This window comes from Periplaneta americana, chromosome 1 (genome assembly GCF_040183065.1).
Source record: "Periplaneta americana isolate PAMFEO1 chromosome 1, P.americana_PAMFEO1_priV1, whole genome shotgun sequence".
Classification (NCBI taxonomy): Eukaryota; Metazoa; Arthropoda; class Insecta; order Blattodea; family Blattidae; genus Periplaneta; species Periplaneta americana.
Window position 1 is genome coordinate 1,191,007 of NC_091117.1, and position 21,165 is coordinate 1,212,171.

General features: G+C 38.7%; 1 protein-coding gene across 1 annotated transcript; it reads left to right on the forward strand.

Moving 5' to 3' along the window:
* Positions 1–146: 146 nt before the first annotated feature.
* Positions 147–20,786, forward strand: LOC138698563 (probable cytochrome P450 49a1). The gene is made up of 10 exons (XM_069824618.1): positions 147–3,027; positions 3,292–3,529; positions 4,465–4,575; positions 5,743–5,819; positions 7,422–7,626; positions 11,385–11,544; positions 13,773–13,942; positions 14,439–14,517; positions 18,764–18,961; positions 20,362–20,786. The coding sequence occupies exons 1-10, from the start codon at positions 2,379–2,381 to the stop codon at positions 20,473–20,475; spliced, it is 2,001 nt and encodes a 666-aa protein (XP_069680719.1). The 5' UTR covers positions 147–2,378; the 3' UTR covers positions 20,476–20,786.
* Positions 20,787–21,165: the final 379 nt, after the last annotated feature.

The window sequence follows — 21,165 nt, forward strand, 5'->3', positions numbered from 1 at the left end:
ATTGTTATAATTCGTACGTGCCGCAGCATCAAGCAAAGGGAATATATTGGAGGAGGGGTAAGAGTTAAGAGGGGGGGGGGTTCGAACCCGGTAACCCCTCTTGCGTACGCCCCTGACATTAACTATGTTACAAATGGCTATACAAATGGCTATACCAGGAGTAAAACTATGATACAAAGAACATTACAAATATTGGTGCACCAAATGTAGTACACAAAAAATTGAAAGAAATAATCATAATACAATGGAAGAAATAAGTCAATACACGTAGAAATGAAACACATACATAACATACTATAAAGAAACGAAAAAGCATAATAAAATGTAAATACTGAGACATATACAATGTATAGAAATATGAGACAATAACAATATTGAAGCACAGAGTACACTATGTTTAGGTAGGTCCTACACACACAAAAAAGGGAAAATAAGTAACACGAATTCTCACATGGTAGACATTATAAGGAAAAATGACGTAAAAGAAAACAAATAAGGTAAATATCAGTAGAATAGAGAGAAATATAGAGAATTATACAACACTTGTCAAAACAGTAAGTTGGTTTGGCAACTCGCCATAAGATAATCTTCTACTCACATAACTTTGATTAATAATAGTAAGATGTGCACTAGCCTGTGTTGTCTGTCTGCATTCACACATTCCCAACATCTTTTGATGAAACTGTTATTCACAAGCAAAAGTTTTAGTAGCTACGTGTTTTTGTAATACCGGTACTTTGAAATTTCTCTTCTTTCTCTCGTTTATACTGTGGAGGTTATTTCTATATAGACCCCTCTATTTTTAGTCTATTTTAAAGTGTGATAATTAGTGCCACCTAATCACTATCATGATGACAGATGTCATTCTCCTCGGTCCAAAGCCTTATTTCTCCTCCTTTTCATCCCCAGTATATTACCTCTTATTCCACGTCAATTATTCGTCTAAGTTTGAATCTCCTTCTCCTCCTACCACCTCCTAATTTTCCTTTCACAATCCTTTTAACTATTCCTCAGAATATGAGTTATAAAAACCGTAAAATACTGAAATCCTCGAGAGACAAAAGCAACGACGCACCAGGGATTTGCTAAGTGCACCTCAACGAGGTGATTGAAGCACGCAGAATTGCAACAACATTGGAGACTTGTCACGGAAACGTCAAGAAAATTTTATAAAGAGAAAGGCAAGTCAGGAACTTCCTTCCCACTTTCAGAACAGCTGTCAGAGAAGTTGTTTTAGCGGCGCGTATATTTTCTGAAGCATTCTTAGTCCCTGCTTCAGGGCTGCCCATAGAAAATGTGGGCCTTCCCGCAAACATTTGCCAATATTTTAAATATATACACAGCACTAAGACAACAAGCTAAGGAAATTTTATTACAATGCCACCTAAAGATGGAAATAATCTGACCCTTCAGCAGTAGCTTGCCTCTTGAAACTTGTTAGGAACGTAATTACTCCTTCATTATTACGTGATTTAACAGAATTCTTTTTTCATGCAAAAAAAAAAGTTTTGCGAATATTTAATATTTTCTTCTATCCCCCAAAAAATCTAAAAGCTGGCCGGGTCCCTTGGGGGCCACGTCGCCCCTGTGGGCGGCCATGCCTGCTTTAAGTCTGATCTCTATTGGAGGAGTTGGAGGGCACTGATTGGTTAGTGAGCTCTATGCAGTATCATAGTCTCGGACTTGTAATATGTCCAGTTAAAAGGCCCAGGAACCTGCTCTTATTACAGATAATGCTTCCATAGTCATTAGGATTGCCAGGTTTTCAAACTGAGAGTTTGGAACTGATTGCCAAAATCTTCTCATCGCGACATTATCGACATGTTTCACCTTTGGGAGGATGTTACGTATATAACTGTATACAAAAGTAATTTCAAATATCTCATAGCACTATTAATACTTACGGTATCACTTGCTTTGTATTCATTCAGAAAATTTTACATATTCAAAAATTCTTTTATAAAGCAGGTTGAAAATTAATGAGAATTTGTCATTCTAGAGGTACTTAAAATATTTAATTACAACAACCTTCATAGCATCATGGCAGTATTCATATTTCCCATTTAAATAAATAAATAAATGAGTGAGTTGTTGTTTTCTAATGCCAGGCGTTTGACAAAGTCATTTGACCTCTTGCACTCCAATATTTTTCAAAGATATTATCATGGTCAACCACTGAAGCACAGATTTTGAGGTGTTCCGAATCCATTTCTTGGTTTGAGTTGCACAATGGGCAGTTAGGGGACTGATATATTCCAATTCTATGCAGGTGTTTGGCCAAACAATCATGGCCTGTTGCCAATCTAAATGCAGCTACAGACGATTTTCGTGGTAAATCGGGAATTAACTAATATAAATGAGTGAGTAAATAAATCTTTATGAAATACGGGGGACAAGAGACTGGAAAAAGCGTGGGTGAAAGTATGGCACAATCCCTAAGATACGGGCACCTTGGCAGCCCTAGTAGTTATTGGATTTCATTACGATTCTATTTCACTTCTCTCGTAGATATGTCGTGTCTACACGGAATGGGAAAGCATGCTCTTGCTCGACTCCTCTTCAGACGGAGGTTCTCTTCAGACAGACCCATTTCAGTAGAATCCCTGATTCGCGAAAAGAAGACAAAGAATTTACCACCAGCTGAGTCAACCTTATCTGTGGATTCTGAACTAGGCAACGAGCAAGGCTTCGAGCGAGTGACGAGCGATCTCCTCAGCAATGCCGACGTTCTAGCATCTGTGGACCTCCAGCAATCCAAAGTGGCATTCCCGAATGTGATGGAAGACGACATGGACGTCCTGCCTACAAATGTTACAACGCTAACACCGGTCCAGTCTGTAACCGTGGGCTCGACGGCAGTCATCGATGTCAATAGACAACAAGAACAACTCCTCAAACTGGCACTCCCTTTCGACGAGGTGCCAGGCCCCAACATGCTCAAGTTCTTGGCCAAGCTATACTCATATCTGCCCCTGGTGGGCACGCAGCTTACGGCAGGCGCCATGATGTACTTTCTCAACATGATAGGTAGGCTATGATCACGGTGTTAACTTAAGAATACCTGTTAAAAAACAGCATTTAATATTCTGAGAAGTGGTAGTAGTTATTAAAACAAGAAAAAATTGATCTGACATTCGACTATCTTTAGTATACATTGAATCATTGAAAGTAGGTAGTCAAAATTTTCACCTTGCTTAAGTTCGCTCTAAACATGGAACTTTCTACAGTCTTGTTCTTAGAAGGAACTGCACGTCAAAGATAACACTTCTCATGAATGCTTGTTTGTTGAAGGCTCGAATCTGGTCTGGAATCGATCGGCGCACCCCTTCATGCACATGTTCGACAAATACGGGCCAGTGGTGCGCTTACAAGGCGTGTTCGGAGGCAACATCGTGTTCGTGAGCCGCCCCGAGCACATCGAGACAGTGTTCCAGCAGGAGGGGCGCTACCCCGTGCGCTCCAGCCTGGACTCGCTCGAGATGTACCGCCTGCAGCACCGCAAGATGCGCATGCTGGGGCCCTTCCTCATGTAAGCAGGGGCGCCATCTGTTTTTGTTTACGAGTTTTTAGAGAAGACCTTACAGGGTATATATATACGTGGCACACTCCTTCCCTATTCTTCTGAAATGAGCTATTTTCCATACCATGAGGTGGGGTAAACTTGACCATAAAAAAAAAAAAAAAAGGATTTGAAGCACTGAAAATATTTCTAAATTTAATAATTTTTTATCCATTTCTTAACTTTTTTTTTATTGCTTTAAGTAGCAAATAGGACTGACATCATGGTTTAATTTTTTTTATGGTCAAGTTCGCCCCACGTTACAGTACATTTTCAGTTTTCACTTCTTATCCTACTCACACAATATGTAATTTATACGAACTTGCTGTTAATATGACGTAGAGGTGAACAAATGAACACACACAATTTTATTTTATTTTTTAATTCATTGGAAATTCTCTAACATCTCTTAGTGCTTTCTGGTTCAGGTCATAGATGACGTTACTTATCAACAATGTGGCGTGTTCAGGTATATTGTATTTTATTTTAAGTCTGGTTAATTAATAACCAGACATCCTCGCAGTCACACAAATTTCCAGATTCTAGACACCCTGGGAACGTTTCTTCTCCAAGGAAAATTCCCCAAGAGTTGAGCCCGGGAATCGAATTCGGGACCTCCAGATCTGGTAGCCAGCATGCCGACAACTATGGAGGCAGTCACAATTTTATTTATTAAGAAATTTTAAAAATATGTACCTTTATTTACCATAGCAAAGAGAACGCCTTGGTTTCATTCGAGCAAAGTCATTAACTAGCTCGTTTATAAAAGTAGAATAGAACGAACAGTCCTCACAGTTTTTCCATTAGTAGCACTACTCAATCATTATTTTTTTAATCTTGAATTAGGGGGAGGCAATTGCTCCTCTGACCTCAACAACCTGTAAACTTAAGTGTGTCATGTCCAGGTCGGGACCCGACTGGGAGAGTCTAAGATCCAAACTAGACATCCCGTTCCAGAAGAAGATCAACCAGTACCACGCCAAGCTGGAGGATGTTGCGGATGAAATGGTCACGAGGTAACGTGTGCGAACCAGATAACTTACTAGCTTGAGCCCTTCGCAGTAATAATAATAATACGGCAAAATATTTTAAGCAGGCTTTATGTCTTGAATAAATACACTGGTCTGATGGGTTGGTGACTATGTTGCTACTGTAAAAAGTCTTAAATTATTAATGTCCTACCTTCAGGCGAATAGGGGCCTGCAACGTAGATGACACGTGAAACTCTAGTATGGCCCAATCAGTGTATCGTTATTGATAGGATAAATGTTGCAATGCATGCTCCGGGCACTAGCCCACACGGACTGGGGCATGCCTGTTGAATACTAAGCAAGTTTTTAATTATAGAAAGTTTTAAAGTCTTAATCAAGTGTTAAAGTGGACAATGAAACAAAGAAGATGACATATTATTTTGTTAAACTAAAGTGTCTTATGATATTATGTAAAACTTGTGTTTCTTGTTTTAAAAAAGGTAACGTACCTTTATGACAGACAGGCCTCACTTCAACACCGGTGTGTCTTCTTCATTTCTTAGAAAATAGTTCATTTTTTCTGATTTTAGATAACAACTTTCTTAAGAAAACAATATCAAAGTCATCACAATGACAAAAGCACGTCTGAAGCGATATTGGCAACTTTAGTAACTTCCTTGCACTCTTTCCACTACCAGCTGTCAGATCTCGTATGATTTCATCCTCGCTTTCTCGTCTGTATGCTTGATCTTCCTTATCAACTTCTAACCATTTGAGGGAGAGAGCATAAATTGAGTAAGAACGGAAATGACAATGTTACTTCGCCTCCCCCCCCCCAAAAGGCCGCGAACCGCCCGCAAAGCGAATTATCGGGAGTCGACTACACTAATATTGCACACTGTGCTCTGCTCATCTGTGTTATCAAGTTCCAATTCATACTGCAAACCGTGGTTATCCTTAACAATATGGAAAATATACAGTACTAGTCCTATCATTATTGGTATTTGAAATATCAAAGAATACATAATGATATTTTTTAACGTTCAGCTATAATTTATTTAGAGATAATTGTTGCATTCCATCTTGTACACTTTTAGTTCACTAATGTACAGTGTATCGCGTACAGAGCTTTCCTGGCAAACGTTGCGTTTTGGCCTATAAGAGTGATGACAGACAGAGCTGCACTCATGCAGTTTCCTAATTTCATTACAGAATTCGAAACATCCGCAACAGACAGGAAGAAGTGCCAGCCACGTTCAACAGTGACATCTACAAATGGGCTCTGGAGAGTGAGTATTGTCTGTGAGTCGCAGCTCACCAATTATCTACAGACCATTCTTTTCTGCGTAAGTAGCTACAAGATGCTGGGGATCGCTACAATTCAACAAACGACTGAGGGAAGGGCAAGGGCAGGGGACTGCAGACAATTGTTCTATCTGGAATGGAAGGTGTGCTTGCCATAAGCTTAGCTTTCCGTGTAGACATCGCTGTGGTCCCTCAACTCTGGTCAAACGAGATACCATGAGCCCACAGTACGTAGCACTACCACAAGCAGTTAGTGACCACCTGAGCAAAGCCGAAATATGGAAAAGAAACGGAGATGATGATGAACAAGGGAAAGAGTAATTACATACTTAAGTGTTCTGTACAAGGGCAGGTCTTTCACTGCAAACCCAGCATTCTCCAATCTTCCCTATTTTCTGCCTTCCTCTTAGTCTCCGCATATGGCCTATATATCTTAATGTCGTCTATCATCTGATATCTTCTTATGCCCCGAACTCTTCTCCCATTCACCATAATATCAGATGCACTGAACATATTTTTTAAGTTCACTTTATTTTCTCCATTTTCTTAAGTAATTTTGATTATTTTAATTCACAAATACGGCTGATATCATGGTTTAATATTTTTTACAGCTAAGTTTACCCCAAATTACAGTACTGGTACTTCTGGGTTTGCACACATAGGCCTGGTTTCAACTTCTTATCTAATTTACATGCACTTGCTATTAATATGGCATAATCGTGAACATATGAATATACATACTTTTACTGATAAAGATATTTTAATTTCAATTAACAAAAAACCTACACTTTATTTACAATAGGTAACAACCACTAATTATATTACCGGTTGTTCTGTATGGTTGTGAAACTTTGACTCTTACTTTGAGAGAGGAACAGAAGTTAAGGGTGTTAGAGAATAAGATGCTTAGGAAAATATTTGGGGCTAAGAGGGATGAAGTTACAGGAGAATGGAGAAAGTTACACAACACAGAACTGCACACATTGTATTCTTCACCTGACATAATTAGGAACATTAAATCCAGACATATGGGTAAATCCAGAAATGCATATAGAGTGTTAGTTGGAAGATCTGAAGGAAAAATACCTTTGGGGAAGCCGAGACGTAGATGGGAGGATAATATTAAAATGGATTTGAGGGAAGCGGGATATGATGCTAGGGACTGGATTAATCTTGCTCAGGATAGGGACCGTTGGCAGGCTTATGTGAGGGCGGCAATGAACCTCCGGATTCTTTAAAAGCCAATTATAAGTAACAACCACTAATATAGCAGCGGGTAACGCCTTGGTTTCAATTGAGCAAAGCCATTAATAAAATTAGCTCATCTTTTATTTCTTCAGCGTTTAAGAAAGTGGAATATTTATTTTTAAAACTGCAGTTCAAACATTTTTTGTTTAGTAATATTACTACTCAATTATTGTTTTTTTTTATCTTAACTCGGGGGGGGGGGGGGTCAGTTGCCCTACTCTGCTTTCCTCTAAATGACGGCAAACAGCGAGTCATTCTATGCGCCATCCCATGTGAAGCAGGATCAGACTAGACATGCCAACCAGTAGGAAGTCTATGCATGCTTCTCTCTGCCGCAGACGTGTGCGGGATCGTGCTGGGCCGCAGCCTGGGTTTGCTGCAACCCACCGGCGTGCATGTCACATCGGAGTCGGTGCGTCTGCTGGAAGCCGTGCAGAACGCCAGTCAGGCGCTGCGTGACTGTGAGGCGGGATTCCAGATGTGGCGCTTATTCGAGACCCGCAAGTGGCGCACCCTCATGGCTTCTTGCGACATCATCGATAGGCAAGTCCAAGTTATACTGTGCCAAGTGACGTCACACTTTTATACTTTTCCATTTCAAATTGCCACCTTTTATCCCCGTTACATATTGTCTGCAGGTCGTCCTCGCATGTGATATGTGCGCAGCTTATTCCTTGGTAACTGTCATATTCAGTGGTTTGCAGTCCCTTGATTTATTAATAAGGATCTGTAGACATATTGAAATCAACTCTTCTTTACACCATGCGAACTAAAATCAGTTTTAGAATAGAAAAAATGTCAACAAGATGATACATGCTTTATCATTATAATATTAATATGCCACTGGAAATGAAGACCATTGTGTTAGCCACAATAAATGAAATAATCAAGATGAATAATCAAATGAAATAATCAAGATGTAAAATGAAATGTGTCCAGAAAGTAAATGGCTGAGAATATTTACAGATGGGCCTCTACAAGATTCAAGAGTAGGTGTTCACTGTAAACATTTTCCACAATATATAGTCCTTGAGGAACATGCTAACCATCATGATGGTGAGCTAGTAGCAATGAAAACATTTTATGCAGACCACACATCAAAGGAAAAATAGTAATCTTCTTAGACTCTAAATTAGCAGTAGAAACCATTGTAAATTACAGCAACAAAGCAATGAAGAAAATTCAAGAAATAAGAAATCTAATAAAAACAATAAAAGAGTGACTAGAGAAGCCATGTTGCAGTGGATTCCTGCCCATATGAGAATTGTGCTGACCTCATGGCTAAGAAAGGTGTCATGGTGAAAAGGAAATCAACAGAACAACTGGGGATACACAAGCAAATCAAGTCGTAGCTCAGCAAAGACATGTTAAAAGACAAAGCATGCCAGAACACTAGGACAGAGTTGACTTCTTCAGCATGCAATGGCCCTATTCTGGTTGGAAACTGGTCACGACTGCCTACCTAATCTATGTGCAACTTATGTGATGAATAGAAGCCATCTTGGCCTGATGAGCAGCATCATGACTACTACTACTGTGTCGCAAGTCACTGGACAGACGCTACAAAACTGTATTTACTTTTATGCGTTACGAAACAATGAAACATATTAATAATAAGCTCAGTATTCTTGAGACAATAGAGCCAACATAACATCACAAAATTATCATTCCGTGGTGATACCATCTAAAATACAAAGTGAAGTGGCTTGTACTGTTCATCACCAAGTGACTTTTGCGCAATAATCAGATAAAAATTTCGTTTGCTGCATTGCACACAAAAGATTTTTTCTTCTTGTAACTCTTAAAAAGTCAGATACCAGCTTTAAACATGAAAGTATGTTATAAGTACCGGCACCTGTAGGTAACGAAAATCAGTCATTAAAATTGACACAAACGGAAAGATGTTAGACACTTAAAATGAGATTGTATTGTCTAACAATAACTGTAACGAATGACAAAGGCGACAGTTACAGGTGATCAGGTAATGCTAACAGCATCCTTCTCGTCGACTGGCTTTTACATTCTTCGTGTCGAGGAAAGCCAAGTTTCTTCTTGTGATTTATGTCACCGTGTTTGATAACAGCTAGATAGAGTTGTGTACTGATGTCTTTAAGCCCAAACAGCTGCAGTTGGAGCTATGATGTTGTACATATTAATTTTTAAAGGAAATTTAAATATGTTTCTGCTATAGCTACCTCCGTAACGGCTGGAGTTCGGTTAATGTTGCAAAACAATCCACATAAATATTTTTAAACTTTTATTCCTTTTTGCTTAGACGCCGGATAATTGTTTTCCCATGGCTGGATATTGGCCTAAGCATTAAACCTCTTGTTTCCGATATAATCTTCCTTATTTTCTGCACTGCAGCAGATGGTACATGTATCTGTGGGTTTTATTCCTATTTTGTTGAGGTGTTCATTCAGACAGTCATGACTGGGGAAGAGTTGGAAGAGGGCAGTTGTTGTTTTTCATGATAGATGTTCAATGGCTCTTGTGTATTGTTGTATACTTTCGTATAGCTTTCCAGATAGCAGTTCTTGGTTTTGTTTCTGTCTTCTTTTGTTTATTTCTTTTTTGAGGTCTTTTGTCTTTTCTCTGTATTCGTGGGTTGTGTTGGTTTTTAGATTATCACAGTGCCTTGTCTGCCTTTGTGGCTGGGGGTTAGCGAGTCTAACTCCGAACCCAGCGGGCCCAGGTTCAATCCCCAGTCGGAACGAGTTGCCTGAGTGAGGTTTTTTCCTCACTCCAATGGATGAATATCAGGTAACTTTATCAGGCAATTGGAACCCCACTTATTTTCGCCACTTTCTTTCCTCCCCTATCATCCTTTCATTCATCATCCCGTTACTTCTTCTGGTTTTCAGATCGCTCTACAGGTGGCCCTCCGAAGCTGCTGGCTCTCTCGACCGGCCTCCATGGATTGCATTCATGTGATGATGGATAGCTTCTGCAACGGAAGCCGGGGTAGACCTTGGCGGAGGACTTCTGCCTCGGACCGTTAAGGGAACCTTGGGAGGGTTGCCGAAGCAGGAGTGATACATGGACTCTGTTGGCTGTAGGGTCTGGGAATCAAGCGGTTAGGTTGGTGTGCGCAGAGGATCAGTGGGCACGCAACTTATCCCATATAGGGAGGGGTACAATAGACCTCAGGTCGTAGTGCGTGGGATGTTCCCTCCCTCCTAACAAGAAAAAAAATCACAGTGCCTTTCTTGGCTAGGAAATCTACTTTATTGTTTCTCGTTAGTCCAACATGTGATGAGATCCATTGCAGAATAGCTGATCTTCCCTCTGCTTGCAGTTTGTGCCTTATTTCATCCATATTACGGTTCTGAGTTTGAAGTCCTAACGCCTTCTGTTGCAGATTTAGAGTCGACTAATAGCATTATCTTACTTTGATTTGTAGAATATGTGCTTCAGTGCAGTTGTGAGTTCTGCTTCAAATGTTGTTGCTTCTTTATCGAGTGTCAAGAAATGTGAAAGTTCTTCACTGCATGTCCCTGATCCTGCTCCATCTTCGGGCTTATTACTCTCCTTTTGGGTACCTAGTGTTTATTGTTTCCATATGTACGTAAAAAGTAATTAATTATGTGGTCAGAACTATCTTAGAGATGTCTCACTCTGTCGTAAATAAAATGTTGAAAAGGATTTTAGAATAGTTTCAGAGCTGATTGCTATATCATTTCTCAAACGAAAACACATAATGTGGATAATGTTTTGCTGTAATTTTGCTAGTTGGGCTGGTACTGAGTACCGTATCAGTAGTTCCTGAAATTTTTGTTGACGGTCTTCCAGAAGTTACCACCTTTGCTAAAATGTCACGGTTCACTCCATTACTTTTTTTTTATTAATGTCTAAAATATTTCAATACTTAAATAATTTATGTATTTAATCATGTTGGACATCCAGTGATTTACCATTAGAAACAACAAAGAGTTTCTTGCAATTATATGTATTAAGTCCAGTAGTACAGCTCGCATTACGGAGTATCTTCTTTCTCTTTTATTTGCTATTGACATGGCAGAGATTGAGAAAGTGAACCTGGAGATGCACGTCCGGTGAGACACATTGCAACCTGATGTTTATTCTTTTAAGCACATCTCTCCCCCCGCTGCATCAGTTCGATCTATTTATCTATTTCCATCTGTCTGTTTGTTTTCTGGTGGACGATCAGCAGAAGATCCCAACTCACGCAGAATAATCTCATCCCCTTCCAAACCCAAAGAAATCATTTTGTTAGGAGAGTATGGGTTGTTTTATTAATTTTATTAATAACTAAGAAATGTACGTGTTGTTTGATGCAGCATCATAGCCAAGTACATCCGCCAGGCTCAGACTGATCTGATGGGGTCGGTTCGTGCTGACACTTCACCGCTCCTGGAGACGCTGCTGCTGACCGAGCACATCCACCCCGACGACGTGCTCACCATCGTGCTCGACATGTTCCTGATCGGAGTCAATGCAGTAAGTGTTGAGTTCTATATAAAAACATTCACACAAGGGCTTCAATAATTGTCATGGCGCCCCCAGAACAGGGACAGGGGCATTCATAACCTTTGAGACTCTAGATTAGCCTTCGCCTTAGGCTTTGCCATTATTATTACTATTATCAAGCTTCCTCATTCTGCTTGTTTGTGTGTTGCGCCAGGATACCCAAGTGGTAACCCCTTTCCACCTGCTCCGTTTGATAACTTCGCAAGTATAGTGTGACTGACATTTTATCTAGTTCTCGAGTGCCAAGAAAAATTATAAAATTATTTCATTGTAACTATACATTGACATGTGATGTGAAGAAAGGTATGTGGAACGTGGCTTCATAATGAACACTTGGAATTTGTTTAATATTATGTCGTGTTTACATTTATATCGAAACATGGAATTCAAATGATACAGCTAAAGAAAGTTTCATCCTGTTCCCACTTGCACATCTTTCACAATCCACATCCACATCACTGTATCATTTTCCTTCTTTAAAATCATTAGAAAACAAAACCTTTATTCTTTCCTATAAAGTTATTCTCGAGTTTTGTAGGCAACATGGAAGCGTACCAATGAGAGAGCCTTATTGCCAGCAAGCATTACACTATATAGTCAATACTATGATACGAAGTGAAATTAATTATACAGAACTGGACTAATTACAATTAATATTGTGGACTACAGCCGAAGCTAATTATAATTCACGTTAAAGTAAAACTAATTTTGTTTACATTAGAACTATTTAATTTAGTGGTATTAGAGCTAAGATTTATTTAAGAAATAATAATACAGAAAAAGTTCAGTAACAATGTTAGAATATTATTTACAGTAATGGCAATCTATACACCTTCACAAGTACAGACTGATATATAGAACTTGCTTAAAATTAAACGTTAAAAAAGGTAATAAACCTTAATGACAGACGGGCTCGTTTCAACACCGGTGTGATCGGTGTCTTACGAACTTCTGATGTCTTGTCATATAAATTACAAATAAGGAGGGGTGAGCTATACGAGAGGGGAAAGAATGAGCTATCAGAAAGACAATTTGTTTCATGATTGTTAACATTATACGAATGTACCGACAAAACCTATCTTCCCCCTCCACACCCATTGGCATGAGGCCTTGCCTCCTCTACCTCTACTATATTTATCTAGAAATGTGGTCCACACCTGTGGAGTAACGGTCAGCGCATCTGGCCGCGAAACCAGGTGGCCCGGGTTCGAATCCCGGTCAGGGCAAGTTACCTGGTTGAGGTTTTTTCCAGGGTTTTCCCTCAACCAGGTACGAGCAAATGCTGGGTAACTTTAGGTGTTGGACTCCGGACTCATTTCACCGGCATTATCACCTTCATATCATTCAAACGCTAAATAGCCTCGATGTTGATACAGTGTCGTAAAATAACCCAATAAAATAAATAAAATCTAGAAATGTGATTGTGATCAGGCTTGTAGAGTTATATTTCAGCTTTAAAATTACGACGATAGAACGTGGAAATGTTGAAAATTGGTTTAATTAAGAAGGAAAATCTGGATTATGGCACAGCAGATAGCCGCCATTTTAAATAATTAAATTGTGCATTTAAATATTCATGTTAGGAAATAAAAAATTATTTTAATATATTGGATATATGATATATTTATTATAGTTCACAGACAAAAAAAAAAATATACATACTGTCATCCTCTGAGGAGTTTAGTGCTGAGAGGAATGTGGTTCCGACTAGCCTAGCGCGGTACTGGAGAGGGAGGGGACAGTGACAGCGGCAGTCTGGAAGGAAGTACAATCATACTGAAAACATTTCACTCGTATATAGAGTACCTAACACATGCACACAGTCACACTACTACAAACTGAAGACTGCATATTTTTGGACGATTAATACTTCCCACTCCGCTCGGCAAGACTTGGCTGTAGCAACAAAAGAATCTACCTGCAACCCCCGCACCGATGGCAAGAATATCTCAGGTCCAGCACTAAACTCGTCGGAGGAAGATAGTACATATAATCATTGAAGCCTTACATTACATACTTTATAATTTACATATAGATATACAATTTTTAAAATAATTTCTAAACTTAACTATTTAATATAAGATGTTTTTTCTTTCACTTGCCTTTCAATCTGCAATGAACAGCTGTTGGGGTTTCTGTGTTTCATTGTGGTCAGTTGTTTAGTGCTGAAAGCTTGATTTGGTTCATATGCTGCCCAGACGAGCCACGCGTTGAGCCACCTGCTGTACCAGCTGTCCAAGAACCCGAGAGCGCAGCGCACGGTGTACGGGCAGGTGCTGCAGGCCATGCCCAAGAAGGACAGCCGGCTCAGCTACGAAGCCCTGCAGGGACTTCACTACCTCAAGGCCTGCCTCAAGGAGAGCTTACGGTGCTGTACAAAACATGGGACTTAATTCTATCAAATTACGAACTGGGCTGACTTCGGCTAAAAGATTTGTTTGTAGTACAATTGTACAATAGACTCCTCATGCACCTACTCTGAATTTAATTAATTGATGAACTAGTGGACTTACTCGTGTTAAATATGTAATATTTGTCCAGCTTACAGCTGTTTCAGTGCGTCACGCACCATCATCAGAGCTGTAAGCCGGACAAATATTACATATTTAACACGAGTAAGTCCACAGTTCATCAATTAATTGTATTCAAGTGTTAAAAGGGGTGTACGCAAGATTCATAATGGATACTCCGAATTGTCTTGAAGTCAGGACCTGACACAGGTTAATTCCAAGAATAAACAGTGATGTAATAGCAAAGTGAATAAGACCCTTTTAAATTTCCTCAGCACAGATATTTCTTTCAGATTAGTGAAATGCTGTAGAGCAAGTCACCTAATGAGTTGTTGCAAATATTTTTGCGTGCAGGTTGCAGCCCCCAATTCCAGTTGTGACACGTGTTCTCCCACACGACATCGCACTGCACAGCTACCGGATTCCAAAAGGGGTGAGTAGTGAACACAATTAAATGAGATATGTTGCCAACAATTCATTTTGATTCATTTTAGTTGTCCTCTTGAAAACCTCTTTTGGTTCCACATGGTCCTTTACTATAGTAAACGAAAATTCCTGGATTTAGACAGGTCTCGTTTTCATCACATCTCCTCAAAGTGATTCAGTTGTGACTTGCTTGATAATCATGATAGGCACTGCTTAATAATGTTGTAATATTCACACTACCGAAGACATTGAGATGCCAAGCATTATTGACTTGTTCGACTGTTCAACATTTTTATCATGTCATTGTATGCCTAAGAACTTTTACCTCTCTGTCTGGTCAGTCAGTTACCAAAACAGGAAAGACCATTCAACAAACTGTTTCTATTCAACTCTATTGTAGGCAACATTATTATTATTATTATTATAACATTTATAACATCATGTCTATTGTCCTAAGATTAAAATATAAAAACAGTATAATTATCACAATATTAAAACACACATTTAATGCAGTAATAATTATATTGTTTTTATATTTTAATCAATTGACTGAAAACACTGTCGAATGAAGACTAGGTTTTAACATGTTGGTTACAAGCCTTAATTACTCTAAGTCTTCATACTAAGTGATGTGTCCGATATCAATTTAATTGATTCAAAGAATAAAAGTAAATCTAATCTATATAGCCAAAATACATAGATATGACTTCATTTGAGGTTGTTTTGTTTAAAATTCTGAAAGCATGTATATAGCAGTTCAATTTTCCTATAATTATCCCGAAATGTGAGTACCAAGATAAAGCACAGTCAATTCATTTATTTTGATATCTTGAGTGTTTTGGCTGGTGGATAGTTATAGATGGACTAGTTGTCTGGCCTCCACGCTCCCCTGATTTAAACCCACTAGCTTTCTTTTTGTGAGGCCATTTAAAAACATTGGTGTATTCGACTCTGGTGGCTGATATGGAAACTCTCGTCACGTTGTGAGACAATATGAAACACGCCAGGAATTTGGGGTCATCTTTCTAGGCCATGAGACGTCAATTTTATTTAATGAGTTATTTCACGACGCTGTATCAACTTCTAAGGTTATTTAGCGTCTGAATGAAATGAAGGTGATGATTTCAGTGAAATGAGTCCAGGGTCCAGCACCAATAGTTACCCAGCATTTGCTCGTATTGGGTTGAGGGAAACCTCAACCAGCGAATAGGGATTATAAAGAATGGACACTGAGCGAATTTTTCTGTGTTTTGTTTCTCTGTGCGCCAGCGTTTAGTTTCACTTCCAAGCGCTAGAGGTTAGTGTAATCGAGCATACGCTAAGAAAGATAATAATTGGGTATAGAGTTGAGACACAGGATCCAAACATCGCCTACCTTATTGCATAATCCAGTGATGCTTTGCTTCAAATAAATTCAAGTTAACAGCTTTTCCTTATTTCACAGTGACGAACTAGTTGTAATAATATTTTTTTTTTATATTTCAGATATAATAAATTTTAATATAAAATAAAATTAAGTACAGTATCAAATTCGTTTAATATTTGTATGTAATATAATATAGGTATATGGTTTTACTTCTCATAAGGGTTTTGTTTTTCCATTTTCAATGCTATCAAATCATTACATATTTTAATTGTTGTTGGGGTCAACGTCTCAACTCTCATTATAAAGGAACTCTAAAGTCTAGACATTACAGTTAATGACGGATTTATTATTTTATGGATCCAATTTATTTTATTTGAGTACATAATGTACCTAGATGTATTAATTATGTGTTATATTTCTGCTATGTCGACTGCTATCTGGAGTGATATCAGCGCCAACTCTAGGGAGAAAGCAGAATCTCACGCTCTAGCTGGCTTGAAGGTCATTGAAATCAGTCCGGCTACATCAAAGGTACCGACGCGAAGTGTCCATTCTTTATAATCCCTATTCGCTGCCTCAACCAGGTAACTTGTCCCGACTGGGATTCGAACGCGGGCCACCTGGTTTTGCAATCAGACGCGCTGACCGTTACTCCATAGGTGTGGACTTGAAACGTCAATGTGAAGCCTGTACTCAGGCAAAAGGTGGACATTGTGAACAGTTAAGTATCACAGACAGACCTTTAAAACTCGGAAATAAATCATTTCTGCCTCCCTGTTGATATAAATCTGTTATGAGTCCCACGCCATGGTCTAAGACATCCTGCCTAGGACTTGTGTTATGGAATACGCGCTGGTTCGAGTCTTCATGGTGGAAGAAATTTTCTTATGAAATTTTGGCCAGTGTATGGGACTAGTGTCCATCCAGCATCATGATGCACTTGGAGAGCTACGATAGGTAGTGAAATCCAGGTACGAAACTAGCTACAATGGCTGAGGGGATCATCGTGCTAACCACACGATACCTCCATCCTGGTTGAATGATCGTCCACCTCTGCTTCGGAGTGTGGGCGTGAGGCCAGCTGCCAGCTGGTTGGTCTGGCCCCTGGCCCTTAAAATGCTGTAACACGTTTATGAGGAACTCATTCTTGAAAGTATGTTGTGCCAGAGCCTTCTTCAGTTACAAGCCGGAGCATGGGTAGGTTTGGCAACGCTGAGTGGAGGCGAAATAAAGGCATGACGTTTGACGTTTTAGTGCTTTGATTTCGTTGTCACATGTACATTTTCGATATTAATTGATACAAAACTAAGTGCATATGATCAAGATTCAGTGTATTGATGTATGTAATTTATTACGGAATCCGAAATGGTATTTTATTTGAGTTTCAGAATACCGCGTAAGTACTTGCATACAGCCACTTATAACTTTAAAAGAATTAAAAGCATACGTGATTTTTGTTGATGGTACAAAGCAAAATAAATAAATACTTAAAGAAATGTTACTTGTAGCAAAAATAAATAAAATAACAACGTACTTTCGCAGCACTCTATTCCAATCAATTAACCATTATGTGGCTAGTAAATTGACAATGTTTTGTCGCTTTATGTTGTTTCACCTCTGACGTGAAAGGTCTAGGATATCATATACATTTTAATTTCATGTGATTATCTGTCGTGCTTTTCTATAAATACTTCAGATGCCCAGGAAGCCAGTTTTAGTTTGAAGCTGGCCAATCACCATAACAATATTGTTATCCTAAATTATTTGTTATAAACTTTTTAAAATATGGAATGATTTTAAATAAATATAACTACAGAAAACAAGCTAAGAATGTAAATTATGCAAATAAAATAAAAATGTAAACAGAGGAAACTATTGACATATTATAATAAAGTATGAGGATGTAAATAAATACAGTTAGGCCAAATATAAAGATCTATGAAAAAATGAAGAAACATACCTTCAACATAATACGTAACAACACACATCATTATTTATTAAGTAGGTAGGTGCCAATTAGCGTAAACTCAGTGAACTTTAAATCCTGTAAATACGAAGTGAAAAGAAACATGTTTATATAACTAATTTATTGCAAAAGAAATAATATTAATAAACAAATCTTGAAAACCAACAAATTGAGTGTATGCATCTACAAATTATAGGTAGTTCTGACGTATAGCAGGCATTCCGAATCTTCAACAAAACTGCAACATTTATGGGATCACAAAACAGCTGTTTACAATGAACTTGAAAATCAACAACGTAACTTTATTGATATAGCAGGCGAGACCCAACAATTTGGCCAGAATTCTGATACAACACAAACCACAAGTAAGAGTATAAAAATGTATTTTATGCAATATTTAATATTTAGAAGAATTGTCAATCACTTTGTCATTAATAACTGTAAAAATTGCTAACGACCTCAGCCATATTTTCATTTGTTGTCTTGTTTTCATTGCCAACACGCACTTAGTTTATAATACATCAACAATTAACATTTGGTACGACTGCGAACATAATTCCATCGACACACACTTATATTGTAACATTAATTTACATTGAAAACTGGCATTAGCACAAACACGTGTTCTGGAAAGTTGGCCTCCGGCTGACAGTTAATTACAGTGTTGCCGACGTATGGCTCCGGCTTGTAACTGAAGAAGGCTCTGGTTGTGCATTTTTTAGGCATGCCATGAATTAGATCTAATACTACTAACAATTCTATGTAATAAATATATTAATTAAATCTACTTATGTTATAATATTAAAACTACTTTAAGATCTATGACTGAGATGGATGTTGGTGGAAATTAGCCACAGTCTCTGTCTCGACTATCGACGCAGGATTGGATTGCTCGTCTGGATCAGATTGTCTTCTTTGCAGACGTACATGCTGATGACGAGTCATGTCACAAGTCTTCGGGAGGAGAACTTCGAGGATGCTACCAAGTTCAAACCTGAGCGCTGGCTGCTCCACGAGGAAGACATTCATCCGTTTTCTGCCATTCCATTTGGTCATGGACCTCGGGCTTGTGTGGGGCGGAGCCTCGCAGAATTGCAGCTGTGGCTCACTGTTGCCAAGGTGAATTAAATTGTGGACAGATTGTACTGTATTCAGAGTTCATAAGTCATTCACTAGTTATAAGTGTTGATATGTCGCACATCATACATACATAAGTGTTCTGCCCAAGGACAGGTCTTTCACTGCAAACCCAGCATTCTCCAGTCTTTCCCATTTTCTGCCTTCCTCTTAGTCTCCTCATATGATCAATATATCTTAATGTCGTCTATCATCTGATATCTTCTTCTGCCCCGAACTCTTCTCACGTTCACCATTACTTCCAGTGCATCCTTCAGTAGGCAGTTTCTTCTCAGCCAGTGACCCAACCAATTCCTTTTCCTCTTCCTGATCAGTTTCAGCATCATGCTTTCTTCACCCACTCTTTCCAACACAGCTTCATTTCTTATGCTGTCTGTCCATTTCACATGTTCCATCCTTCTCCATATCCACATTTCAAATGCAACACATTAATTTGGAAATGTTGATGTTTTGTTAAGGCGTGCTCTTTCAATTATAGATTTAAATTTCGCCAGTCTTCTTGTATAATTTGAAATTAATTTGGACGTAAGTTTTTCTCACAGTTTCAATCTATTGTATTTTTATCAATAATAACTTTAAAGCTTCATTAAAAGAACAGACAACAACAAACACCATATGAAAATCTAACAAGATTGCAAGTAGCATCGCAGTTTGGACGTAACTCTGTAAAGCTGGTATGTTGCGAGTTCGATTCCCAGTAGGGTCATGGATTTTTCCATTGATCTAATCCTTCCAGCCACACTTTGGCCCTGGGGTCTACTCAGTCTCTAACAGAAATGAGGACAGGGACATTTTCTTGGGTTAAAGACAGCAGGCCTGTAGGACTGCCATTAATATGAGCCTTAACCACCTTCTGGGCTGATTTGGTCTGCAATGACGTTAGCTTTACCTTTTGATAAGAATGCAAAATAAAAGAATTTATAGCAAGAAACAGGAAAGAAGAACTTAGTCCCCCAATGAAAGAAAGGCTAATGGATCATAATTTATGCCGGACTTAATCCAGGTTTTTAAGAAAGCAATTATGAAAACTTTAACATTATAAACTAGAATTAGAATTACATTTTCCACACGAAGAGCAGCAAAACTAAGCTTGCTTTAGTAAGAATAAGGATGCGTGTCAGCAGTCTGTTGTGGAATGCTTATGTAGTGAGAGGACAGATGGCCAGTGGATCACAACACAGCTCTACAGCTGATCAGTTTCTAACTTTGTGGGTAGGACAATCATTATAATGCTGTAGTTGTGCCAATGGCAAAGCATAAGATACTTCAAATTCGATACTTCGGCTGTAGCTTGGTTCACCCTGTTTTACACTCTTGGTGAGTTAATGCATTGCAACTTAGCATTTAAGAGTAGTCTGCTAAAGGCAGTGTGTATGTTGCAGGTGATCCGCAACTTCCGCGTTGAGTACCACTACGGCCACATCAAGCCATCGACCAAGTTCATTGCCATGCCCAGCAAGGCCCTCCAGTTCCGCTTTGTGGAGAGAGCCCACTGACTTGTTTGTTCAATAGTTGTGTTGTTTGTAATCCGACAAATATTGTAAATAGTTTGAAGCTTATTCATATTACTTAATTAGTTCTGTATCTTGCATTAAGCAAATTAACGAAAACTGCACTTTATCACAATCGTATATTAACTAGCTGGAAGCTCTATTCCGAAACAACACAGGTTGCAAAGTTTTACCAACTCTGTTTATTTGGTTCGTCTTGTTTATCGAGTGTTTGTTACAGTTTTGTATACCTGCAAACTATGAACAGCTAATTGTATCCACTGCAGACAATAAAGCTTAACAGTGTGGAAACATTATTCACTGACACACATCTCTACTCTCTACATACTGATCTTTAGAAGTTTGGGTCTTGTTCTCACTGAACTGAATGAAACTGAACTAAATGACTTTATTGTCAAACGCTTGGCATTAGAAAACAACACTTTTAACAAGAGCCAGAACAGGTCACATTGTCACACAATTGTACCTACACCGATTTCACCTTTCTGATAATCCTACTTGTCTGTGGTGTAATAATCATGATGAAGATCTGGAACACATTCTTCTATACTGTCCATCCGTAAACCACAAAAGAAGTAAATTAAAATCATCAGTACCTGTTGCAGAAGACACAGCCCTGCAGTATATATTGACTACACCCCAACTCTGGCTACTAGCAAACTAACTTAATTTAAC